The sequence below is a fragment of the Bubalus bubalis genome, chromosome 10 (genome assembly GCF_019923935.1).
Source record: "Bubalus bubalis isolate 160015118507 breed Murrah chromosome 10, NDDB_SH_1, whole genome shotgun sequence".
NCBI classification, from domain to species: Eukaryota; Metazoa; Chordata; class Mammalia; order Artiodactyla; family Bovidae; genus Bubalus; species Bubalus bubalis.
In genome coordinates this window covers 35,809,050-35,836,151 of record NC_059166.1, presented here as the reverse complement: position 1 = coordinate 35,836,151, position 27,102 = coordinate 35,809,050, and the positions used below count along the sequence as shown (strand labels likewise).

Sequence of the window (27,102 nt, the reverse complement as noted above, 5' to 3'; positions counted from 1 at the left end):
ACTGTGTTGACCTTTCCTGAGCTGTGTTTAGGAAAAATGCTGTTAAAACTATTGTTCGTGTATTGTCTCAAAAGGAATTTAATTTTTAACTATCTTTATTCAAGTGTTAACTGTAGACATGAAAGTTTTATTTGCCACTTTTTTCTAATCCCTTTGAATGTGGCGACCTCCTTGTTTGGACACAATCAGCACAATCTTCTCTTCATTTGTAGGAGGCATTTTGGAGACAATTTCAGGTTCTCTAATTTTAAAGTTCCTCTAACATATTACTCTTAAGATTTCTATTTGATTTTTTTTACCTGTTAGTGACCTCACCCCAAAAACTTTTTTTTCAAAGTGCTGGGGGTATGCAAAGAGACATCCTTTTAATATTCAAATGAGGAAGCTACATTTTTTACAGCTCTCACAACATTCACTGTGTCCCCACTTGTTCCTGGAAGTACAGGTAATTTACAGTTCTAACAAAGCCCCAATGAGTCTAGAGTAAGCTATTCTGGAAGGAGAATGATGGAGTGGTTTTGAGGTATGAGCCAAGCCAAATTCATGCTGGAGTTAGAGAGCTGGCTGAAATCCCTGAATTGAAACAGGATAATTGTTTCATATTTTTTCAGTATTATTTTTAATAGACTGATGACTAATTGAAACATAACTGGCTAGGGATTGTTTTTAAATGAAAAATAAGCTTGAAGAAATCCAACTGTTTGCATTCAAATGCTATCCTGTTGCTATGTATTTACTCTTCTAATGTTTGTTTCACTAATATTTACCACAGAGTCTAATTTGAGTAAGATAGTAAGACATCTAAAGCATGACACATAATTACAGAGGAAGAAAAAAAAGGATGCTGACTCAGAAAGAAAACATTTTTCCATTTGAGTGGATTCCACTGTCTTAATTAAAAGCCTACAGAGTATTCTTCACTAAGATTTTGTGCTTAGTCACTCAGTTCAGTTCAGTTCAGTTGCTCAGTCGTGTCCGACTCTTTGCGACCCCCATAGACAAGAGCCCGCCAGGCTCCTCTGTCCATGGGTATTCTCCTGGCAAGCATATGGAAGTGGGTTGCCATGCCTTCCTCCAGGGGATCTTCCCGATCCAGGGATGGAACCCAGGTCTCCTGCATTGCAGGTGGATTCTTTACTGAGCCACTGGGGAAGCCCTTGAGTAAGACATAAGTAGGAGCATGATAAATGGTAACTTAATATTTAAGAATTACTTACATTTTAGGATAAAATTGTTTACTGACATCTGTTTTCTTTATGTAACCTGTTTTTCTCAGGTTTTGAAACAACCTTTAGAGAAATGGTTATGAACCAGACTACAGTCAGACTTCCTAGGCTGCTAATTACTAGCTGTGTAAACATGTAACCAAGAGGGGTTTGTCTCTAGAATGGGAATGTAATAACAACATCTGCCTCACATAGACATTATGAGGATTGAATGATCTAACACAGGTAAAAGCACTTAGGAAAGTGCCTGGAATACAGTAGTCTCCCTTGGGATTTGAGAATTTTTAAGAACCAGTTTATTTCACTATTTCTTTAGCCTGAATTGAAATATAATCATAGCTAAATATATATGATTATATAGCTAAATATAATATGATTATATTTCAATTCAGGCTAAAGAAATGTTGAAATAAACTGGTTCTTAAAAATTCTCAAATCCCAAGGGAAACATTTATCATGCTCCTACTTATGTGTCTGGCTGTGCATTAAGCACTTATTATACATTATTTTGTTGAGTCCTCCAAAATACCTGTGAGTTAAAGGATTTATTATCCTTGTTTTACACAAGATGCAACTGAGGGTTAGGGAAGTTCAGTAGCTTGCTGAAGGTCATATAGGACTAGTAAGTAGCAGAGCTGACGGTTGAACCAGGTCTATTCACCTTCAAAGACCGTACATGTCACCACTGCTGGGCTGCTTTCTCCACGCTATAATACACACCCTGGGCCTAATCAGCTGCTACTCCCTTCCTAATAGAAATTGTTGGTAGTGAAAAATGGTGATCCAGAGGAGAAGATAAGAATTTTAAAGTAGAGCAAAATCATAATATTAAAGTACAACATAAAAATATTTTGGGTTGTCATTTAAAAAAAAATCTTCAATAAGCATGTCTTGTATTATGTTCCAGAGTGTGTAATAATATTATCCCAGAGTTTTGACATTCTGATACAAACATGTTTTGTTTATAATTGGAAGATGGTATAGCTAGGATAACGTTTTGCTTGGAAAGTTAATATCCTTGATAAAGCATTTCATTTTTGCATAGAGAAAGAAATTCATAACCGTACCTATTCAATCAGAATTAGCAATGAAATTTCTAAACTTATGGGTGAGAGAAATACTGGTTTTCCAATTCAGAAAGTGATTTTTAAGTAAAATATAAAACAAGAAAGGATATTAATGAGTCAGATTCTTCATTCCTAACCCTATCGATAAAAGACAGTTGAAAATTTTAATAAGTTTATGATACAAGAAGGCAAGTTTCCTTTAAGTGTATATAATAGGGATGTGTACTGTATTCTGGAAAAACACAAGGGTAAAAAACAAGTAATAATTATTTCTAAGTATAGATTTTGGTGTGTTAAGACCTGGTTCTATACTAGTTCTGAAAATTCGGGATTAACCTCCAAGTTTCAGCGAATGTAACAACAGAACCTTCTTCCAATGATTGTTATGAAATATCAGACATGTAAAGAACTTAGCCAATCTTGGTGCATAGTATGTTCTTAAGTATATTAACTTTTCTTATTACTTACTTATTACTTCTCATTAATACTGTTTCCACATTTCTGTATGTGCTTGATCAGAAGTCTGTTTCCTTCAGGGGCTCTATTCACCCATCTATTTCATAATACCTGTTCTAATAGACTATTCAGATAGACCCCACACCACCAACCATCTCACTAAAGGAAACATCAGAACCCTAGGGGACTTAATCACTTTTAAGTTTAAGGAGTTAGCAGGCTCACTATATTAATTGGAAGTAAAACATTCAGTAAACCTTTCTTGTAGTGTTCTGTTTTGGTGCAAATAAATATCCATATTTATAGATTCCCAAGTTTATATGGGTTAAGTTTAATGAAATATCATGAGTTTAAAGTAAGGAAAATGAGAACTGAACATGCTTCTGTAATTAAGCAATGTGAATAAGAGCAGAAGGTTTCTTTTTTGCTTCTCTTTGGGGATAGATTATGGCAGATCAGGCACAAAGAAACTCTTGGGGTCAAACATATTATTTTCCTTTTCTATTTCTGTTTCTTCCTAGAAAATGATTCTTTTCCTACATTTCATAAATCATCCATATTGTAATTGGGCATAAGAATACAAAAGAACTTCCCTCATACTTTGGTCTTATAGCTTTATTTTAACAAAGTTTACTTTTAGGGAATATATAATATACTTTACTGAAACCACAAAAATAAGCATTAATTATTAGTGGACAATTTCAATCATAAAAAATGAAATATACAGGAAAATCTAGGACTTAATTTTAGCCTTTGGACTCAGTTTGGGCTTTGGTTTTTGTTTTCTTTTTGGGGTGTTTTATTTGGGGCTTTTTTAACAATATTAAAGCTTTTAGGTAATTATGCTAATTAATTGGGAATTTGTTTCCTTTAACTCAGAAAAATGCCAGTTTTTTTTTTTTTAATTTTATTTTATTTTTAAACTTTACAAATTGTATTAGTTTTGCCAAATATCAAAATGAATCCGCCACAGGTATACATGTGTTCCCCATCCTGAACCCTCCTCCCTCCTCCCTCCCCATCCCATCCCTCTGGGTCGTCCCAGTGCACTAGCCCCAAGCATCCAGTATCGTGCATCAAACCTGGACTGGCAACTCGTTTCATACATGATGTTTTACATGTTTCAATGCCATTCTCCCAAATCTTCCCACCCTCTCCCTCTCCCACAGAGTCCATAAGACTGTTCTATACATCAGCCAGTTTTAAGATACATCACTCTAATGTGTGATTGTTTATAACAAGCATTAAGATTAGCTATCCACAGACCACTTTTTTCAGTGGCCACAATAATGGATAAATTTGTGGACTCAAAAACTATTATATCCAGTTTAATATGAAACAAATGGAGAAGATCACATAAGCTATTTTTAGCATAATGTGGTTTTAACGTGTAATTATCAATTCTTTTTACATAGAAGACAGTTTTCTGTTATAACTTAATGTCCTTTTTCCAGTTATCATTAATTTTCCTACTTGTTTTCACTGTACCTCTATCTCCCCACTTTCCATGGAGTAAGAGCCTCTATAGTCATTAATTGATTTTTCTTAGAAAAAAATTTTATTGCATAATAAAAGTGATTCTTTCCATTCTCAAATAAGCAAGTATCCTTCAGCAGTTGTAAAGATTGTTTTCAGTATAAACTAAGCCAGGGAGCTCAGATTCCAATGAAATTTCACATATCTCTGGAAGTGATCTTTATAAGAAAAGAAGTAGTGAATATATTATTTATCACATGCTTACTGTGTTGACATCGTTATGTTAAATTACTGTTGTTACAAATAGGGAATAAATAAGTGCCTCAGTAATTAAGATTATAAAACTCTTTTATATTTTGTTGGGATATTTGGCTTCAAGGGTATTTTCCGTTTTCTTAACACTAAGCAAAAGTGTGGTCTGAGTCTTCAAGAAACTAAGGATATTTGTAAAGGTAACAGCATATGAAACAACAGAACATAAGTACAGAGGATTATAAAATATTATGAAGTATTCATTTTGAACCCTGAGTATGTAATAGATTAGGTTAAAATTTTTAAATCCCTGAAATTTAGTTTTAAAGAAAATATACATAGCCTGGACCTGGTTTCCTTTAAAGCCATTTTTGTCCCTGACTTCAGGGTAAAGCTCTGAATTAGGATTGTAATGGGTCCATTCCATTTTAGAGGATTCATGGCATGGTTCGATTAGCATTAGGTCATTCCTAGTCAGAAAGAGATGGAATCAGTTCAGCCTATGAATTTAACCTATTTAAGCCAGGAAAAGCTTCCTAGAATTGAGTTTGATTCTCCTGAGCAATCTCAATCTCAAATCCCAGAGTGGAGTAGTATATGGTGACTTGATTAAATGATGTGGACTTTAAAACCCTCTTTTTCCTTGAAATTGTAGTCTTACCAAACAGTGCAAGTAATATTGCTCATGAACATGTGTCCCAATTTGAAGCTGAACTATTCAGTAGCCACATTTTTCAGAATAGTTAACCTTAATAAAACATTCTTAGCTTTCTGAACAGTGAATGAAAATTGATAATGAAGGAAATGAACATTTATAGATGTTCTTAGTATTAATTGCTTCTTAATAAAGCTAAAAATCCTTTCGAACATTATAATGATATCATTGGTTTTTAAATTTTAAATAACAGTTTCTGAGGTGCAGTGTTGAACCATTTCTTTAAACATTTCTATTTTTTTTTTTTTAATTTTATTTTATTTTTAAACTTTACATAACTGTATTAGTTTTGCCAAATATCAAAATGAATCCACCACAGGTATACATGTGTTCCCCATCCTGAACCCTCCTCCCACCTCCCTCCCCATTCCATCCCTCTGGGTCGTCCCAGTGCACCAGCCCCAAGCATCCAGTATCGTGCATCGAACCTGACTGGCAACTCATTTCATACATATTTTACATGTTTCAATGCCATTCTCCCAAATCTTCCCACCCTCTCCCTCTCCCACAGAGTCCATAAGACTGTTCTCTATTTTTCTCAGAGACCAGCGTGCTGAGGATGTCAAAGAAGACTTTGAAGAGAGAACAGAGAGTGAGCTGAGGACACCACATGAAGCCAGAGGTACCCATAATATTCTCATATTATTGATAGGTATTACAATTAATACTCAACAATCAAAACTGGAATGTAGCAGTCCCTTTTATATTAAAGACAAACTTCATCTGGTTGGTTCTGTTCCTGCAAGCCATAAAAGTTTATTGTTTAGGATAATTTTGGTATACAATTCATAATGAGATGGATCCATCTGTGACCTGTATTTATAGTCTCTTTCACATATGTGTAGAATATTGTGTATAGAGTTTGAATAAGGCCTTCTATTTGCTCCATGTAGTGTATTTTTTAACATTGTTGATGTCATTTGCTTCATATGTTTCAGACTCATCTCAGAACATGTTGACATACAAATAGAAGTAATATGCTCTTAATCTAATACCTCAAAATGAAAAGAAAATCACTTGAGCAAATGTTTTAAGTTGTACTGGAGAAAGTAACTTGTCTTATATCTTTGCTGAATAGATATTACAGTAGTTTTAACTGAGCACTGAAGTTGTAATGACTGTTGTTCATAGTATAACCTGTATTTATAATTTATACATGGCTTTATAATTACTATTTATTTTTATAAGAAAAGGTTGGCTGGATTATGATTTTAATGATTGCCTCTGGGGACTTTGCTTGTCATGTGCTTTCTTGGGTTTAGATTATTTGTAAGATTATAGAATGACACCTAAGGACTGTATTCCTGTAATGACCTATTCTGTAAGTGATGCTTGGATTTCCATATCTGATTTTCATAAAGCAGTAATTTATGGTTAATTTAAAAGCTGTATCCTCTGCTGTCCTCAGCATATTTTATAGTGTCTAATATTACACCATATACAAACCCCTACGGATGGCCAGGGTTTCATCTGTGATCTCCCACCTGTCCACTGTGTAATCTTAGACATTTCACTGAATACTTTTCAGTGCTTGTTTCCTTATCTGCCAAAAGATTGATAGAGGTAGTCCCTCCCACAGTTGTTATGGGGATTGAGTACAGTAACATTTGTAACTTGCTTAGAACAGCGCCTGGTACATAATAAGTGCTATGTAAGTATTTGACTATTTAAAATGTTTCCAGTCACTTAGAAAGGAAAAGAAAAACAATTTATGAAGGTTTTGTCATCAAGGTATTGTGCTGCTGTGCTCAGTAGTGTCTGACTCTTTGTGACCCCATGGATTATAGCCTGCCAAGCTTCTCTGTCCATGGCATTTTCTGGGCAAGAAGCCTGGAGTGAGTTGCCATTTCCTACTCCAGGGGATCTTTCTGACCTAGGAATTGAATTCATGTCTCCTACATTGGCAGGTGAATTCTGTACCACTAGCGCCATGTGGGTTCTTAATCCAAAGTGTCAGCCTTTCTTAGTGAATGGTGGTTAGGAGCACGGCCTTCATTCTTGTCTCAGCTCCACCAGTACCAGCTGTGCGGCTGGCTCCAGGGAAAGCATTTTAACATTTCTGTGTCTCAGCTTCTCAGTAGTGCCCACATCACTGGATTATTACGAGAAGTGAATGCATCAGTGGCTGCAGGATTAGCTGTAACAGCAGTGCTAATAGCAGGAGTGGTAGCATTGTGAAGTAAGTGTCTATTGTGTGCAATTATCTGATCACTGGAAGTTTAGATAGAGTCGTGGTAAAATCTTCTGGGCTCTGAACTTTTTGATGGAGGGAGAAGGCAATGGCACCCCACTCCAGTACTCTTGCCTGGAAAATCCCATGGACGGAGGAGCCTGGTAGGCTGCAGTCCATGAGGTCGCAAAGAGTCGGACACGACTGAGCGGCTTTACTTTGATTTTTTCACTTTCATGTACTGGAGAAGGAAATGGCAACCCACTCCAGTGTTCTTGCCTAGAGAATCCCAGGGACGGGGGAGCCTGGTGGGCTGCCATCTATGGGGTCGCACAGGATTGGACATGACTGAAGCGACTTAGCAGCAGCAAAGCAATGATTTTCAGCCTTTTCAGTTTCTTCCTAACTTGGTGATGCAATTCACTTTTCACTTGATTTACTGAGCTGATTTTGATCCTTCACCCCCCCATCCTCAAAATAGTCTATTTAATGGAGAATTTTAGGTTTGTTAATGTGGTATGCATGGTGTTCTTTCTTTTTCATGGTAGTTTTGTCTATTCAAACTTTGTATATTTTTATCCTGTTTTTCTTGATTTGAATTACCTGAGTTTTTCTGTTTTATTATTCTTTCCAAACATTGCTAGGATTCATATATAACCCTTTAGTGTTTTTCTCACCTACAAAACCTGTAGTTTAGTATGCATATTATGCTGTCTTATTTTTCATTAGTGAAAGGGAGCCTCATAAAAACAAGCTGCTTTGAGAATTTTTGCACATATGTTCCTAAGTAAAATTTGCCTATTAATATCTCATCCAGTTTTAGCCTCCTAAAATGAGTTTGATAACTTCCCTTCATTTCCAGATTTTTGAAACATTTTATGTAAAACTTTCATAAAATTAATTTTTTCTGTAGTAAAATCTTGTTATCATAGTTAGCTTTTATTTAACTGCTTTCTTAGCTTTGGATTATAATTTTTTTGAAATTTTTTCCAGATTCATTCTGTTTGGAAAAGATTTGAATTTCACCTGCTGACCTTACCATATAAGAGTTTGTTGGTTGTCTTTCTCTGGACCCCATGAACCTTCAGTACAAAATGAGGTCTTATGGTATCTTGGTGATGTTGGGGATATCTCAGATCCTAGTCAGTGTGTGGATGTGTTTAGTTCTTTCTGTCCTTCTGCCTCTCAGGTACAGAGCCATGACCTAGTGTCTCAGATGAGGCTCTCTGTTAGCAGACATTGAGAGTGGTGTGTGCAGAAGTCTTGTTAGTGGTTACTCGGGAGCAATACCAATGGGAGAGTTGAGAGAAGCAGCAGTGGGCAGAATGAGAAATTGAGTTGTAATGCAGTTACAGCAGAAGCCTCAGTTGATCCCATAAGGAATTCTGGTTGAATCTTGAGAATTATCTCAGATTTAGGCAGGAGAATCCCACCTTTGTATCTTTGCATTGACTACTCCTTGGATATTGGCTGAGAAGGGCAGGAACCTCCCTTTGAGCAAGGAACCTCCCTTTGGCTTAGGGCAGTTTCTGGAGAGGGAGGTAGCCGTGAGGCATCAACAGTCACAAGGTAGGAAAATGAAAGGTCTCGGTTCTGAAGGGTGATTTCGGTGGCACACTGCAGCGTCTGCTACACTTGGCTCATACTACACATCTGCTACACTTGGGCTCTGACTTTCCTATAAGAAAAATAAAACAAAAATGAAAAACAGAGTATCCTTTCGCATATGTGGAGTTAGGCCAGCCAAATTAAATCTAATCTTTTGGTTTTAAACAATGAATCTGACTTCTAAATTCAATTTTCTTTCATTATTTTGCCTGAGATGTCATGAGCTTGCTTTTTTTTTTTTTAATCCAGAAAACTTCCTTCCGTTATCATTTTTATTATTTGGTATTGTTGCTGTTCACTCGCTAAGTCATGTCAGACTCCTTGCAACCTCACAAACTGCAGCATGCCAGGCTCCCCTGTCCTTCACTATCTCCCAGAGTTTGCTCATATTCATGTCCATTGAGGCAGTGATGCTTTCAAACCATCTCATCCTTTGCCACCTCCTACTCCTATTGTCTTCAGTCTTTCCCTGCATCAGGATGTTTTCCAGTGAGTCGGCTCTTTGCGTCAGGTGGCAAAGTATTGGAGCTTCAGCTTTAGCCTCAGTCCTTCCAACGAATATTCAGGGATGATTTCCTTTAGGATTGACTGGTTTGATCTCCTTGCAGTTCAGGGGACTCTCAAAAGTCTTTCCAGCATTTGAAAGCATTAACTCTGTGGTGCTTAGCCTTCTTTATGGTCCAATTCTCATATCCATACAGGACTACCTGAGAAAGCACAGCTTTGACTATAATGGACCTTGTTTGGCAAAGTGATGGCTCTGCTTTTGACTGGTAATACCTATTATTCTTGGGTTAGATCCAAAGGATGATATTCAAAATATTTAACAGTTGGTTTGACAGCCAACACCGCACAGGACAGTTAAAACAAACACCAGCTGTAGTGCTGTAGCGGTTTGGAGGCTCCGTGGTATACATCTTAGGGAAGTCCCTCAAGTGCCTGACTTCTGAGGGTGGAGGGGCCTGTTACCATCCAACGTGGAAGCATTATAATATTTCAATAACTTACACATTTTTTTATATTCTAAGCATAAATCTCAAATTGGAATATCTTACTCTTGCTCTGTCAAGTCTGCTATTTACTGCCTTTAACATGAATTTTAATAGTGGTTTTATTTTCCTTTAATTTCTTGCACTAGCTTGTTTTTTTTTCTTTTTTCTTTTCATAGCCTGTTTTTGTCTTGTAGAGGTCATGTTCCCTTGTGCCTTACTAAAAATCAAGAAACTCTTCTGTCGATAATTTAATGCTCCTTTCCCGATGTTTTGTGTAACTTTTTATCAAAGGCCTCATATTGATTTTTTTTTAAATCATTTTTGAGTGTAGAGAAGTTTCCCCACGTTTTTTGTGAAGAAACTTACCTCTCAATGCTCCCATTGGGTATGGTAGAATTCCTCTTTCACACCTGAGCTTGAGGGTCAGGTAGGTATGCTGAGCTTAGTACATGCTCCATAGTGTTCATTCACAATGCCCTTCCCCAGGGTGGAAGCAGCCCTTTCCAGATCTAGCCTGGTTAGGGGGTAGCATAGGAGACAGGAGAGAAATGCTCTTGCAATTTGTTCACTATTTAGTATAGAGGAGACTGAAAAGATCCGCCTAGTCACAGCTATGGTTTCTCCAGTAGTCATGTATGGATGTGAGAGTTGGACCGTAAAGAAGGCTGAGGTCCAAAGAATTGATGCTTTCGACTTTTGGTGCCGGAGAAGACTTTTGAGAGTCCCTTAGACAACAAAGAGATCAAACCAGTCAATCCTAAAGGAAATCAACTCTGAATATTCTTTGGAAGGACTGATGCTGAAGATGAAGCTCCAATATTTTGTCCCCCTGATGTGATGCGCCGACTCATTGGAAAAGACCCTAATGCTGGGCAGGATTGAAGGCAGGAGGAGGGGATGAAAAAGGATGAAATGGTTGGATGGCATTACTGACTCAATAACATGAGTTTGAGCAAACTCTGAGAGATAGTGAAGGACAGGGAAGCCTGGCATGCTGCAGCCCATGGAGTCGCAAAGTGTCGGATACGATTTAGCAACTAAACAACATCAAGACTGAAAACAAGCCACCCTATATTCCTTATAGTCAGTAGGATTTAAGACTCAGTAAGCCCATGAGAGCTATTTTATTTGGAGTCTTAGAGCAAATGGATTTTTAAAAACACTTCCCCTAATAAAAAGCTTCCTACCTTGTTTCTTCTGTTATTTCAGTTTAATTCCATACAATATGTGTGATTATGAACCTTTTCAACTTTTTTATGATTCCCACTGTGTTACTGAATTTGACCTTTGGAGACCTTTACTAAATACGATTCATTACATTTTTCTTCTTTCTCTATTTGCTGATTTCTATTTCCTTTACCTGAAAGATAAAATAACTCTTTCTCCATTGTAGGAAGGCCCATAATAAAGGATCCTATAAATTGACCTTAAAATTTAAACTCTCGTATTCCTGGGAAACGTGTAATTTTCTTTCCCTTTTGCAAACGTTCTTTCTCATGGATGCTGATGGGCAGAGAGAGTTGAATTATATTTTGTAATGTGCTAGATTCTTACTTGAAAAATCAGGCTTGCTTTTTGCTTCCATAGCAGTTGGTTTTTATTTTGGTTGTTAACCTTGAAATGATCCTCAAATATTTTTAATGCTTGAGTGTAGGATCTTGGAGCTAAGTTTATCCACATTCCTCGATGTTGTGATCCATTTATTCTACCCAATCACTGTTATTGTTCATCCTTCTTGTATTTAGTCACCAGTGTGTAACTCCATTAAAAAGATTGGTTGACAGATGTATCCCATTTCTTCTGGCCTTTTTCCTTTCACATTAAGAGCATTTTTTTATAGACTCATGGAATATTAACTTAGAAGGGCCATTGACTCCTTTTCATTTTTGCCTTTTTATAGTCAATATACTCTCAGTTATATGCCTTTCTTTCTTTTTTTTTTTTTTTTTGCCTTTCTTTCAAGATAGGAATAATTTCCCCCTTTTGCTGAGCCTTTACTATATGTCAGATAGTGGAATAAGCATTTTTTAAAATATCATGTAATCCTTGCAACAATTCAGTTGCACTGATAGCCAGAATTTAGAGCTGATTAGTGACAGAACAGGGTTTTAAATCCAGGTTTGGGTGCATGCTAAGTTGCTTCAGTCATGTCCAACTCTTTGCAACCCCATGGACTGTAACCCACTAGGCTCCTCTGTCCATGGAATTGTCCAGGTAAGAATACTGGAGTGGGTTGCCATGCCCTCCACCAGGGGATCTTCCCCACCCAGGGATCAAACCTGTATCTCATGTCTCCTGCATTGACACGCGAGTTCTTTACCACTAGTGCCACCTGGGAAGCCAGTTTTATCCGACTCTTAAACTCTCCCCCTTGACCATGACTCAGACGATCCAGGGCCACTCTCTGATGCTTCCACTAGCTCACGGTGAGGCTTTGGGCTTTGCCCTGACAGTGTGTTTTTCTTGTCTTTGGGATAGCTACCTCCTAGTGCTGTTTTGAAAATAAAAATGAAACAAAGCATTTGAAGATTGTGGTCTCACTTCTGTCACTGGCTTAAAGGGAGGAGAATGAGTCGGGACAGGTGGCAAGTCATGGTTGGCTTGCTGATTAGCAGTATTCAGGCTTGGAAATAGGAAGCAGAATAGAGTCTGAGTCTGAAAGCAGCGGGGAGCGTGAAGAGTACTTTGCCTTTTCTTTGGGACTTGGGCTGCCTGTGGTTCTGCTGGGGTTCTCTGGGCCCCTGACGGGAACAGTCCTGTACAATGCAGGTTCTCATGTTCTGTGATACTGAGGACATCTCTTTCTTCTAGGAGATTTCATGTTTGGTTTAGAAGGTGGTCTCTATTCTGAAGATTTATTGTCTTGATTCTATGTGAAACATTGGAGGATATATTTCTTTAGGATCACCTTTATCAGATCTGTCTTCTCACAAGAGTTAATCTTCTACTTCACTTTTTCCTACCCTGAAGTCAAATCAAGAATTTTAATACCTATATTTGCAGCCAGAATTGACAGACATTTGTATTTGCAAATTTCTACTTTGGATAACCACATTATTTATTAAACTTCATTTCAAGGAAGTCTACAAGGATATACTGTATTAATGTAGCCTTCCAAATTGCATTGTAAATGCTGAGTAAATTATTGCTCTGTGAATGATTTCCGTGTAAGTAGTTGTAAATGATAGAGGCAGGCCTTTACTATCCATTCATGAAGTATCAACAAAAGAAAATAGTCCTCATTTGATTGTCTAGAGAGATGAAGTAGCGGTAAAACCATACAAAGATCCACAAAGTTATTTCTCTGACACTATTCCCATCTAATATTTTCTTGCTTCCAATATTAAGGAAGCTCAGCAACTGAGGTTTGGTTTTTTTTTTTTTTTTAATTTTATTTTATTTTTAAACTTTACAATATTGTATTAGTTTTGCCAAACATTGAAATGAATCCGCCACAGGTATAGATGTGTTCCCCATCCTGAACCCTCCTCCCTCCTCCCTCCCCATACCCTCCCTCTGGGTCGTCCCAGTGCACCAGCCCCAAGCATCCAGTATCGTGCATCAAACCTGGACTGGCGACTCGTTTCATACATGATATTATACATGTTTCAATGCCATTCTCCAAATCTCCCCACCCTCTCCCTGATGTTTTAATACTATATTTCCAAAAATGCGTTAAATTGCTTTCTAGGTCATGAAAGAAAGATTTTCATATTTTTTTTGGTATGATTTTTTAGTAATAATAAATAGCTTATTCAATATCCGTCTCTGGTTTTATATAATTATTGTCAAGATAACATTTATTGTAGAATAATTAGAAAATACAGGAAATCAAATAGCAGAAAATCAAAATTACTTGTGATTTTATCTTCTAACACACCATTTTCTAAATTTTGGGCAGCATTTTGGATTTTTTAATATCTGAAATATTGTATTAGCTATTTTGTAGCCTGCAGTGTTTTGACTATGTAACATTACAGCCATTTTCACATAAATATTTATACTAATTATAAAATAATATCAAATACTCCCTCTGTGGATTGATGCAGCATTATTTAATGAAGCACTCGCTAATGGATAGCTAAGCTAGTTATTCCCTGTCTCTCACTATTATAAATGCTATTGCAGTAAACCTTAGTAGTGATTAGGATTAGGGGTGTGTGTGTATGTGATACAAAATTCATACAAATGGCTTACACAGCAGTTTATTTCTCTCTCACATGGAGGAAGTTCAAAGGTAGGTGCTCCAGGATTTAATGGTGCTCAATAGGATCAAAGAAATCAGGTTCCACCTATCTTGTTGCTCTGCTTTACAGAATGTCTGTTCCCAAAGTCTTATCTTGGTCAGAGGTGTTCTAGGGGGCTGGTTACTCAATTAGTGTTCTTCCCTGGAAGGAAGGAGGGTTAGGGTGAGAGAGTGGGGAGAAAAAGTTTGAATACCTTTAGTAAATTTTCATCTTGGGAAATGTCAAGAAATACAGAATACTCCTTAAAAAGTAATATTTTTCATGTAGGTAAGCAGTTTGAGAGGAAAGTGGTAGGAAATCTGACCCTTATAAAATGATGGTGGCAGAAATGTCTTGCAGAATTAAAGGCTTTGTTCTCTGAAGCACATTGTACACATTCAGACCTACTCTTCCCTGCTGTTCTCACTGAGACAGCTACTTGAGCCAAAGTCTGTGCACGTTTATTTGAATGTATATCACATATTAAAATAAAAATCTGGAGTCATGTTTCTGTGCATTTCAAGGGATTTGGCTCATAATAGATTTTCAGTAGAACAGGATGAGGACCTAAAACCTTAAAGCCAGTTATGTGAGATTTGCTGGATGAAATGTGGAAAGAGGGACCATGTAGGGTTTTTTATAAAATATTTGAAGAATTGAAATGTTTCACGGGGAAACAGTTTTCTATATAAGCTCACTCAGGAAGAACCAGGGCTAGTGGATGTTAGCTCCAATAAGACAGATTTTTTTTTTTTTTTTTTTTTTTTTTCAAATTCAGCATAGTGACTTTTCTAACATTCAGAGCAATTCAAATTTAGAGTAGGCTAGTTTAAGAGAAAAGTTATTCAAGATCAACAGTACAACATGGTAAAGAATTCGGCTGCCAATTCAGGAGACATGGGTTTGATCCCTGATCCAGGAAGATCCCACATGCTGTGGAGCAGCTAAGCCTGTTTGCCACAACTGTTGAGCCTCTGCTCTGGATCTCCTGAGCCACAACTACTGAAGCACACGTGCTGTAGAGCCCATGATCCGAAACTAGAGAAGCCACTGCAGTGAAGCCTGCACACTGCACCTACAGAGTAGCCCTGCGCACTGCAACTAGAGGAAAGCCCCTGCAGCAAAGAAAACCCAGTGCAGCAAAAAAAAAAAAGAAGAAGAAGAAATAAAAATAAACTTTCTAGGCAGGTCCAGTGGCTTAGATGGTAAAGAATATGCCTGCAATGCAGGAGACCTTGGTTCGATGCCTGGGTTGGGAAGATCCCCTGGAGAAGGGAATGGCAACCCGCTCCAGTATTCTTGCCTGGAGAACCCCATGAGCGCACTGCGATTACAGAGCAGCCCTGTATACCGCAGCTAGAACAAGGCCATGCAGCAAAGAAGACCCAGCACAGACAAAAAAAATAGACAAATAAAAATAAAATTTTATATTGTACCACTTATAATAGCAACAGAAAGCCTCAGGTACATGAGAATAAATTTAACAAAAGAGATGCAAGGCCTCTACACGACAATGGTAGAACATTGAAGAAGGATATTAAAGAAGATCCAGAGAAATGAAGAGAGATACTTTGTTCTGGGGTTGGAAGACTTGATATTGTGAAGATGTTGTCTCTCACCAAATTGATGTGTATTCAGTGATAATTCTAGTCTAAATCCTAGCATTTTTTTTAACAAGCCCATCCTAAAATTCGCAGTGCAAAGGGGTGAGAATAGTCAAGGCAATCTTGAAGAAGATTTAGATCACACACATGAGTACACTTATAAAATGGGGGTTGCTAAAATCCGTGGATGGGTATAAAGACACCAGTGGAACAGAATCAGAAATCTTTAGTAGCACATTTATATTTATTTTAAAGTTGGAACTGTAGTACAACAGGGAAAGGATTTCTTTTCATTCAGTCATGCTTGGGCAATTAGAAATCCATGTGGAAGAATGATATTTACCATACACAATAATGCCATTTGTAGCAACATAGATGGATCTAGAGATACTGTGTGAAGGAAATCAGGGAAAGAAAAATACCATAGGACATCCCTTATATGCGTAATCTAAAAAGAAATGATACAAATGAACTTACTTAAAAAATAAAACAGACTCACAGACTTAGAGAACAGCCTTATGTTAATCAGCAGGGAAGGAAGAAAGGAAAGGATAGTTATGGAGTTTGGAATCAACATGTACACACTGCTGTATTTAAAATGGATAACCAATGAACCTACTGTATAGCTCAGGGAACTCTGCTCAATGTCTTGTGGCAGCTTGGATGGGAGGGGAGTTGGGGAGAGAATGGATACATGTATAGGTAAAAAAAATTTGAATATATAAACTCATTTTATAACAACTTAAAAAAAGATTGTCAAGTTTGTTATCAGACAATTACAGTTGTAACCACAAGTGTGGCACAACACACTCACTAAAATGAATACAACAAGAAAGACAGTACCACATGTCGCTGAGAGTATGGAACATGTGCAACACTTTTACACTATTAGTTGGTGTGTACTGTACAGCTGTTTTGGAAAACTGGCAGAATTTGCTGAGGCTTAAAGTACACAAATGCTATATCCACAAAGCCCCACTCTTCAGTATATATGCAACAGAAAGGTATTCATATATTCAAAAAAAGATACATACAAGAGTGTTCACAGCAGCACTGTTGGTCATAGCCAAAACTTAGAGACAACTCACATGTTCATCAGACTATTAATTGTGAAATAGTAATAACAATGAAAACCCATACAGCAAAGAGCAGGTCAGCTACAACTACGTACCGCAACGTGGATGAATTGCACAAACTGTTGAGAGAAAAAAGCCAGATACCAAATGGAATTTTCATCAAACTGCAGTTCAGAACCAGGGCAAAAAGCAGTGGTGTTAGAAGTTGGGGCAGTGGTTTCTCTGTGGCATGGGGTATGATTGCAGGGGATTCTGGGTGTGCTGCCCACTTCTGTTTCTTGCTGAGCTGGTGGGTAGACGGGAGAATTAAGTATGAGGGAGGTGCCTTTCTTCTGAAGGGCTTTGAGTTAAGTCGTTTTCAGGAAAGATTTCTTTTCTGAAGGATCTTATGCTATGCTATGCTAAGTCACTTCAGTCGTGTCCAATTCTGTGCGACCCCATAAACGGCACCCCACCAGGCTCCCTGTCCCTGGGATTCTCCAGGCAAGAACACTGGAGGGGGTTGCCATTTCCTTCTCCAGTGCATGAAAGTGAAAAGTGAAAGTGAAGTCGCTCAGTCATGTCCAACTCCTAGCAACCCCATGGACTGCAGCCTACCAGGCTCCTCCATCCAAGCGACCCCATGGACTGCAGCCTACCAGGCTCCTCCGTCCATGGGATTTTCCAGGCAAGAGTACTGGAGTGGGGTGCCATTGCCTTCTCCGGAAGGATCTTAGGAGATAATGATTAATTAACAAACTCTGTCAAGAGTCCCAAGGACAAATAATCATTTATTAAAAAGGCTGTTTAAAAGAATTGGAGAAAACTCGGTTTGGATAAAGGCGTTTGCATTTCTGTTTTATTTTTATTGCAATAATTTCATATCCATTTTCAAAAAAGATAAGGTGGCTATTTAAAAAGTCAGTGTAATTAGTAAATAGAAATTGGAAGAACAAAGCAGAGATGAGATAAAAGGAGAGAACAGGTATGGTATCTACAGGGTAATCTCAGTAGATGGACTTGAGCATACTTTCCTTTTACTTCCAGGACATCCAAAGGCAAAAGAGAACCAACTATAATTTCCTAGGTTGGGAGTTATTTTCTTTGTCACTAAAGCTCCGGTGCAGATTTCTTCCCTGAAGCATTAAAAAGGCAACACTTAATGATGTAATGGTACATGTCTTCAGAAATGGCGATATGACAAACGTGTCAGTTGAGTTTTAGGTTGTTTCTTATGATGACCTTCGGTAAAAATGAAGAGAGTGTAATTACTCAGTGAATGTAATGTTGAACCAATGCTTTTACTGGTATTCCTGCCACTTGTGGTTTGGGGGTGACATATAGCATTGGGGTATTTTTTTTCTTTTTCTTTTTTTTTTGCTACTTTTCAGAGAGTGAGTTCACATTGTTTCTGTCAACCAGGTGCCCGGGAAGAAAGCAGCGTACAGCAGGCGCAGCGTCGGTCGGCCGTCTTTCTGTCCTTTAAGTCCCCAATTCCATGTCTGCCCCTGCGCTGGGAGCAGCAGAGCAAGCTTCTCCCCACGGTGGCCGGCATTCCTGCCAGTAAAGTTTCTAAATGGAGTACGGATGAGGTAGGTTTTACTTTCGTTGTCTGCCAGGGACCTGACATAGGAGTACCAGCTTAAGGAGAGGGCAACATGAATGCGTATGGGGCTTAGTCTTTTTTTCCTAAGAAGAAATTATTCTGAGAGAAACAATGAAAACATAGGTTGGATATTTGGAACCTGTACCAGTTAGATTCTGGCTTCTGTTTCAGAACTGGAATTTTGATCTTATTTTTTAACAGGTGTCAGAATTCATACAGAGCTTACCTGGATGTGAAGAACATGGAAAGGTATTTAAAGATGAAGTAAGTGTTCAACTGAATTGCAGTATGTTTCTTAATGGGGGACACAGCACTGAAATGCAGTGAATTGTGAAATATTCTCAATTGGCAGAGGAGAGAAGAGATGGGTTATGTTGCAAATGACAAATTGATACTGAGTTGTCTAACAAGCAGTGTTAATCAGTTGTATAAAAACATGTAAGATGAGGAGTAAAGGAAATGTTTGTACCATTTTATGATGCCCCACAACAGTAGCACTAAACTCATTATTTTAAAAAAAACACAAAACTTACTAGCATACATTTATATAGTATATAGCACAGAAAGAAACCAAAGCAGGAAATAAGCAACGTTTCATTTTTAATAAAGTGAAACTAGTTCCCGTTATTTAATTTTCAAGTGTCATTTTAACACCAAGATTAACTTCATTTGATGCTTATAATTAATATTACCATTATTGCTAAAACAATCCCTTCGATCTTACACATTTCTCATGTTGTTTATACTAACTGACATGCATTACATTTATTAACATCTGCCATTGGAAGTGGAGAAGGAAATGGCAACCCACTCCAGTGCTCTTGCCTGGAAAATCCCATGGACGGAGGAGCCTGGTAGGCTGCAGTCCATGGTGTCGCGAAGAGTCAGACATGACTGAGTGACTTCATTTTCACTTTTCATTTTCATGCATTGGAGAAGGAAATGGCAATCCATTCCAGAGTTCTTGCCTGGAGAATCCCAGGGATGGGGGAGCCTGGTGGGCTGCCGCCTTTGGGGTCGCACAGAGTCGGACATGACTGAAGCGACTTAGCAGCAGCAGCTGTTGGAAGCTTATCTTATTAGTTTTTTTCATCTGTCTGTCCAAAACTTCAATGTAAGGGATGATTAATAATGATACCACCTCTAGTGAGCATTAGGACAAAAAGAAATTCGACTTCTAACTACACTAGAAGCCGGAGACTCTTTTCACTAGAGAACTTTAGAAATAAGCCACTTGCCTGTCAGCTCCTCCAAGCAGAACAGTCCATTATCACGTGATCTTGGCTCCCAGAAGGTACAGTGAGGACTGAGTCATCTCAGAAGTCTTTGTCCCACATCTGCTTTCCGCAGTAGTAAGTTATCTTGTTTGTGCCTGTGTTTAGCCTCCACTGTTCAAAATGGCACATTTTCTGTTAAGAACATTGCAACAGAGTAAGAGTGTCGGGACTGCCCAGAATTCAGCCACCAGTCGTCAGTGTCAATATACTGTTAGCTATCATTTATGCTGTATGTGAATGCCTGTGAACACGCACGAGGATCTGATTTTCATCAGCCTTTTTCTGACTTACGTTCTTATTTCAGAAATGTTGTTTTCTTTCTAGAGGATCTTTAATTTGCATTTACTCAGATTTTGAGCTTCTTAAGGCCCAAGTCCTAAGTGTCTTTGTGTTGCTCTCAGTCGATTTTCCATCCCTAAGCAGACTTATATACCTGCAGGGAGCCATTGTTCTTTCTTTGAAAGAACCTTTGAAAATGATGCAACAGTTTTAAAAATAAATTTCTAGTACATATATTTTATAAACACTACTTTTGGTTCTGTTGATGTCTAGACAGTCTGTATAGATTGCTCTGTTATTTAGTTAAATTAAGGTTCAAATTCACATGATATGTTATTTCTTTGAATAACTTCTTTCTTCATATTATCTTTGGAGACACTCCTCAGGCACCAACCCGATAGCCTGAGGCAGAGCCTTCTTTTGAAGAATGAGGCAGTGAATGTTCTCTGTTCACGTGTCATTGATACGTTCATTCCGCTCTTCATTCATCCTGTGAACTCTTGTTAAATGCCTGCCGTGTGTATGTTGCTACATGTGATGCTCTGGTGAGAGGGTTAATTCAGAAGCAATAGGACACGATCCTTGCTCTCAAATGTCTCACCAGGTCCGCAGGCGTGGGGTTCGAGTCCTAGATGAAAACCAGAAAGCAAATCTAAAGTCTTGTAATTCATCTCTGAAAGGCAAATTTGCAGTGCAGGTGTGGGCTCTTACCTGAAACCATCCTTGACTTCTGTTTCTCTTATACACTCCACATATAATCAGTTGAAAAACCCTATTGGGTGTATTGTAAAAGCATAAGGATTCCAGCTCTCTCTCCACCACAACCTCTATGGTCAGAGTAACTGTCATCTGCCAGTTGGATTAAAGCAGTAACTTCTAGCCAGCCACCTTGCTTCTACTTCTGCCTTCTAGAATTTATTTCCAGCATAGCTGGGCTGATTCTGCTAGAGCGTTAAGTCAGATCATGTCTCTCCTCAATTCAAATCCTTCTGGTAGTTAAATCAGAGTAAAAGCCAAGATCCTCACCAGGGCTACAGTCTGACACTCCATCGCCTCTCTCACTGTCTGACCTCTTTGTCCTCTGCCCTCTGCTGACACTGTTCCACACACAGACCTCCTTGCTGTTCCTAGCATTATCCAGACACACTCCGGCTGTCCGGCATGCTCTTCCTCTGGGTGTTCACATGGCTCACTCCACTTCTCAGTGTCCCATCCCAACTGTCCTCCTTCAGACTGCCACCTCCCACCCCGGACTCCACTGCCCACTTACATCCTCAACCAGCAGTTTTCTCATGGCACTAATCACCTTTTAGAATTATTAATTCCAATTTGCTTGTTATGGTTTTTCTTATAGTCTACTTCCTACTCCTAAAATGTAAACTGTACAAGGAGTTTTTGTTTGCTTATTTTGTTTTTATCTGTTTTAGTCTCTGCTATACGCCCAGGCCCAAGAATAATACTTAGAATATGTGCTCTGTCGTGTCTGACTATTTGTGACCACAGGGACTGTAGCCCGCCAGGCTCCTCTATCCATGGGGATTCTCAAAGCAAGAATCCTGGAATAGTTTGCCATGTCCTCCTCCAGGATCTTCCCGACCCAGGGGTCAAACCCAGGTCTCTTGTGGCTGCTGAATTGGCAGGCAGGTTCTTTACCACTAGCACCACCTGGGAAGGCCATTTAAAATATAATGGGTACTTAATAAATTTTTGTTGAATGAATATATTCATCCCTTTACGCCCTGAGAAAGACATTCAAAGAGCAGTTTGCTGTAATTTGTGGAGTTAAAACATTGGAAGAGAACCACGAGTACACAGTGAAAAGAGTAATAAAACGGGAGGCAAGAACCCCAAGTTCCAAGTCTTCCTTCAGAGTTTTGGGCCTTTAGCAAGATACTTAATATCTGGAGTTAGACCAGTTTATATGCATTATGAAAGCATAAACAAAAAGTAAACCCAGCAATATATCGCAGTAATTACTGTTTTTAGAAAGTCATTTCTTAATTTACTTCTTTCCACCTGAGGTTATCCTTATGGCTGCACATCAAAACAGCTTGTGAGAAATCCGTTTTCCTGTGGGTTGATTTTTTCAGATGAATAAATTTGACTTTGGTCACAGTCCCTATTTGGGGGTGTTATTACATATATGGGTCAGGGTTTCGTACATAGCAGAGCAGCTCCCTCGCTGCAATCTATTGAAAGTCAGCCCTCGACACAAGGGTTTGTTTAGGGCTTCCCTGGTGGCTCAGAGGTTAAAGCGTCTGCCTCCCATGCAGAAGACCTGGGTTTGATCCCTGGGTCGGGAAGATCCCCTGGAGAAGGAAATGGTAACCCACTCCAGTATTCTTGCCCAAGAATCCCATGGACAGAGGAAGCCTGGTAGGCTACAGTCCACGGGGTCATACATATAAGAAAGATCTACTTATCAGGAAATGTTTGTACACCTGAACTCCCTGTCTGTGTTGTTCTAGTGTTGCATGTAGAAAACAGCTGATAATTTAACCTTGAATATCCCACGACCACAAATATGTCCCACGAAGCTGTGTCCAATCAACTCACAATCTTTTGTCTTTTTTCCTCTCCTTTTAGCAAATTGATGGAGAGGCATTTCTGCTTATGACCCAAACAGACATTGTGAAAATTATGAGCATTAAGTTGGGCCCAGCGCTCAAAATTTTCAATTCTATCTTGATGTTCAAAGCCGCGGAGAAGAACTCTCACAATGAACTTTGAAGGTGGTGAATTTTGAATACCATCAGCTTTCTGCTTTAAAGCTCATATTTTACTCAAAGCACAAAGACAGTTGTAACTTCTAAGTGAGAAGTCTCCAAAAATCTAAAGAGCAATGCTATCAGATTATTTATATTCCTCAAGAGACAATATATATGAATTCTTACAAAAGTGCTTGAGCTTTTAACCAGGTACTGTCTAACAACAGTCATCTTTCGGTTCTGTTCACTGAGCTAAATTTATCTTTGTAAATCTTTTTGAGGGTGGGGGGGTGGGGGGAAGGGGGACTTCATTAATTATTTATGGAAAAAGTGGGGGGGCAGAGTAAGAACTTTTGGCATTTTGTAAACATTGTTGAATTCTCTTTCATGTACACTGTTTCTTTTTCAATACTTTCAGGAACCTTTTTTATATAATCAAACTTCAACTTAAACCAAATTAGTCAAAACCTGGCTAAGTGTAGCCAGTGGGACTGTTATCTGTATTGTTAATTCTGTGCCATATTTTGAATTGCAACATTATGCTAAGTATAACTTTGCAAGTCATGATATTGCCCAACTGCTTGTCCTGATTCATTGAGGCTGAATAGTTGTAAAAATTACCTTCCTTTAAATCAGTGTTTTTACTTTTGCACGCAATTATGAAATGTTAAACAAATTACTTTCACCAGCATCTTGACTATAATTACCAAAAACGTGTATATAAATAATGGAATTAAAAAAATAAAATATATAAACATAAATAAGGTGATGTATTTGAATGGCATCAGTCTCATGCATTGTGGTGCCGTGTGTTTACAGGATTCCAGTGATATCAAAGGAATACACAGTTATATTTGAAGGGGGCGCTGTTTGTATGATCTTGAACTATTTATGAGATTATATTGAGCTTTTCTCTAATTGTCATTGAAATAACTGTGGTGCTTTGCAGAGGTGAAGGGATCGTTCTGTCGATGTAAACACTAATCCCAAAAGAGCTCTGTCTTAGACCTTGCAGTGTCCTCCAAACCCAAAGGTTTTCTTCAGTGTTGGCTAAAGAGAGAGTGTATAGATTTTACTGAAGAGGCAAGATTCGAGGGAGCAACCCCAGTTGAGGCAAACATTCTAAATGCTCACAAATCAGGGGAAGTGACTTCCTAAAGCTCCATTTTGGAGAGACCCTTTTCTGCATAGAAGTGTTTGCCTCAGTATAGAAGTGTACAGATGCACTTTAATCGAAAGCCCTTGATTCCCTTTAAACTGAGAGCTGGTAGTGTTTCTTTTGCAAGAATGCATTTCCAACGCAAAAGGTAAATTATTTTATCAGCCTATGTATGTAACTTCTATTTCCAGGATTGGATATTTATCCAAGGACTATTTTAAAAGTAGAAAGTAAGTTTGTAGCATGTTGTCTGAATTCTGGGGAAAGTTTCACCTTTCTCTGTAGTTGCTCTCATTTTTTCTCATGTAGGATTCCCTTGCTCTCTGCCCTGCCCCACACACCCTGTTGGAAGTCTGTAGTGGTCCTTTGCTTTTGTTGTAGTTCAAGGTAAAACAGGGCCCATGACATCTGCCATGGCCCCTTCATTTCTTTGCATGAGTCTGCTTAAAAAAAGTTTTTCATTGTTAGTTTTTATTTTCTTTATGTTTTGTTCAGAGTTTGTACATTCAAGTTGCACTTGTTATACCTGACATGAATAAAATAAAATCTTAATTGCAGATACCTTTTCTACATATGTATGATTCTTAAAAATAGACGGGGTGAATGAGAGCAGGAGTAATATCAAACATATGGCATTAGATAGCTGTGTAATGGAGCTGCAGGGTTCAGAGCTGTTTGTCAAGCTATGTCCCAGATGATGTGAAGAGTGACAAAAAGGAAGAAAAAAATTTAAAAATGTTACTGTTAGGTCGAGTAGGCTTCACACACATTGAAGACTTCTTTTTTAAAGCATGTGTTGTGAAAAAAAGAGCCTTTAAATCTTACTGAAAACATCCACTTATTCTGAGAAGCATGTTGTTTGTGTTCGAGGCAAGATATTAAGCATCCCTGTTAGGGTGGAACAGTCTACCAAAAGAAGTGGAAAGCTCTCACCATTCCATCCCTGGGATATGCTCTAAGAATGGACTGAGTTTTAACAGAGGAAATAGGGAGCCCATGGTGACAGGGAGGTCCCTGAAATGAGAGAAGCAGGTTTGAGGTAAGACAAAAGGGAGAGATGAGAAATGTGGACCTTGACAGGACCTTCCCATCAAAAGGCATTTTAAAAAACTTACAAATACTCTATGAGCCAAAGGAGTCCTGCCTGGAGGTTAACATATTATCCCAGGCTGCCATTTTGCAACTTTTGGGTTCAGTGGATTCAGCCTCCAAAGAAAATAGGGTTAGGTTGGTCAAGCAATATTGAATATTTGCCAAGTGGCATGGCCATGCTGGACATTGGAAATAGATACACCACTGAAACAATGAATTTTATGGGACTCTGCCCTCACGGTCAGCTCATGTCTGTCATGTTCAAAGCCAAACTTCACTGCAGTTTACCTGCAGCTAGCTCCACTTCTTTCTCTCCACCCTCAGCCCAAAGGAGCAAAGAGAGGCTTTCATTCAAGGCTCTTAAAAAAAAGGTAATACACAGAATTGAAAGAGACATGTGTACCCCAATGTTCATCGCAGCACTGTTTATAATAGCTAGGACATGGAAGCAACCTAGACATCCATCAGCAGATGAATGGATAAGAAAGCTGTGGTACATATACACAATAGACTATTACTCAGCTATTAAAAAGAATCCATTTGAATCAGTTCTAACGAGGTGGATGAAACTGGAGCTTATTATACAGAGTAAAGTAAATATCAGAAAGAAAAACACCAATACAGTATATTAATGCATATATATGGAATTTAGAAAGATGGTAATGATGACCCTATATGTGAGACAGCAAAAGCGATACAGATGTAAAGAACAGACTTTTGGACTCTGTGGGAGAAGGTGAGGGTGGGATGATTTGAGAGAATAGCATTGAAACATGTATATTACCATATATGAAATATATCGCCAGTCCAGGTTTGATGCATGAGACAGGGTGCTCAGGGCTGGTGCACTGGGATGACCCTGAGGGATGGGATGGGGAGGGAGGTGGGAGGGGGTTTAGGATGGGGAACACATGTACGCCCATGGCTGATTCATGTGAATGTATGGCAAAAACAACTACAATATTTTAAAGTAATTAGCCTCCAATTAAATAATTTACAAAAAAAAAAGGTAATACAAATGAAACATATTTACAAAACAAAGACTCAGACTTAGAAAGCAAATTTATGGTTACCAAAGGAGAAAGGTGAAGGGAGAGATAAATTGGGAGTCTGGGACTGATGTGTACACAGTGCTATATTTAAAATAGTTAACCAACAAGGTCCTACTGTGTAGCGCAGGGAACTCTGCTCAATATTCTGTAATAACCTAAGTGGGAAAATAATTTGAAAACAAATAGATACATGTGTATTTATAACTGAATCACTTGGCTGTACACCTGAAACTAATACATTATTAATCAACTATACTCCAATCCAAAGTAAAAGAAGAAAAAATTAAAAAGGCCAGCCATAGAGATTGTGGGCCTCCAAGGGAAAGGACTCTTTTAGAACTTTGTAAATTCATTCTGGAGAAGAGGAATAAGAGTGAAACTTAAAAAATGGGAGTGGGACATTTCTCCAAAGAAGACATACAGATGGCTAACAAACACATGAAAAGATGCTCAACATCACTCAGAGAAATGCAAATCAAAACCACTATGAGGTACCATTTCACGCCAGTCAGAATGGCTGCGATCCAAAAGTCTACAAGCAATAAATGCGGGAGAGGGTGTGGAGAAAAGGGAACCCTCTTACACTGTTGGTGGGAATGCAAACTAGTACAGCCACTATGGAGAACAGTGTGGAGATTCCTTAAAAAACTGGAAATAGAACCGCCTTATGATCCAGCAATCCCACTGCTGGGCATACACACTGAGGAAACCAGAAGGGAAAGAGACATGTGTACCCCAGTGTTCATCGCAGCACTGTTTACAATAGCCAGGACATGGAAGCAACCTAGATGCCCATCAGCAGATGAATGGATAAGAAAGCAGTGGTACATATACACAATGGAGTATTACTCAGCCATTAAAAAGAATACATTTGAATCAGTTCTAATGAGGTGGATGAAACTGGAGCCTATTATACAGAGTGAAGTAAGCCAGAAAGAAAAACACCAATACAGTATACTAACGCATATATATGGAATTTAGAAAGATGGTAACAATAACCCTGTGTACGAGACAGCAAAAGAGACACTGATGTATAGATCAATCTTATGGACTCTGCGGGAGAGGGAGAGGGTGGGGAGATT

The 27,102-nt window shown here is 38.4% G+C and overlaps 1 protein-coding gene across 12 annotated transcripts in view; it reads left to right on the top strand.

Annotated features, from left to right (window-relative positions):
- L3MBTL3 (L3MBTL histone methyl-lysine binding protein 3) overlaps positions 1-24,437 on the top strand; it is a 106,828-nt gene extending 82,391 nt beyond the window's left edge. For all 12 annotated transcript variants that reach the window (XM_044924241.2, XM_025294556.3, XM_025294558.3 and 9 more), the window contains 4 exons: positions 5,735-5,814; positions 18,270-18,439; positions 18,655-18,717; positions 22,596-24,437. In XM_044924241.2, the coding sequence (XP_044780176.1) occupies positions 5,735-5,814; positions 18,270-18,439; positions 18,655-18,717; positions 22,596-22,739 (457 nt within the window). In that variant the 3' untranslated portion in view covers positions 22,740-24,437. The remainder of the gene's footprint in view (positions 1-5,734; positions 5,815-18,269; positions 18,440-18,654; positions 18,718-22,595) is intronic.
- The last annotated feature ends 2,665 nt before the right edge of the window (positions 24,438-27,102 follow it).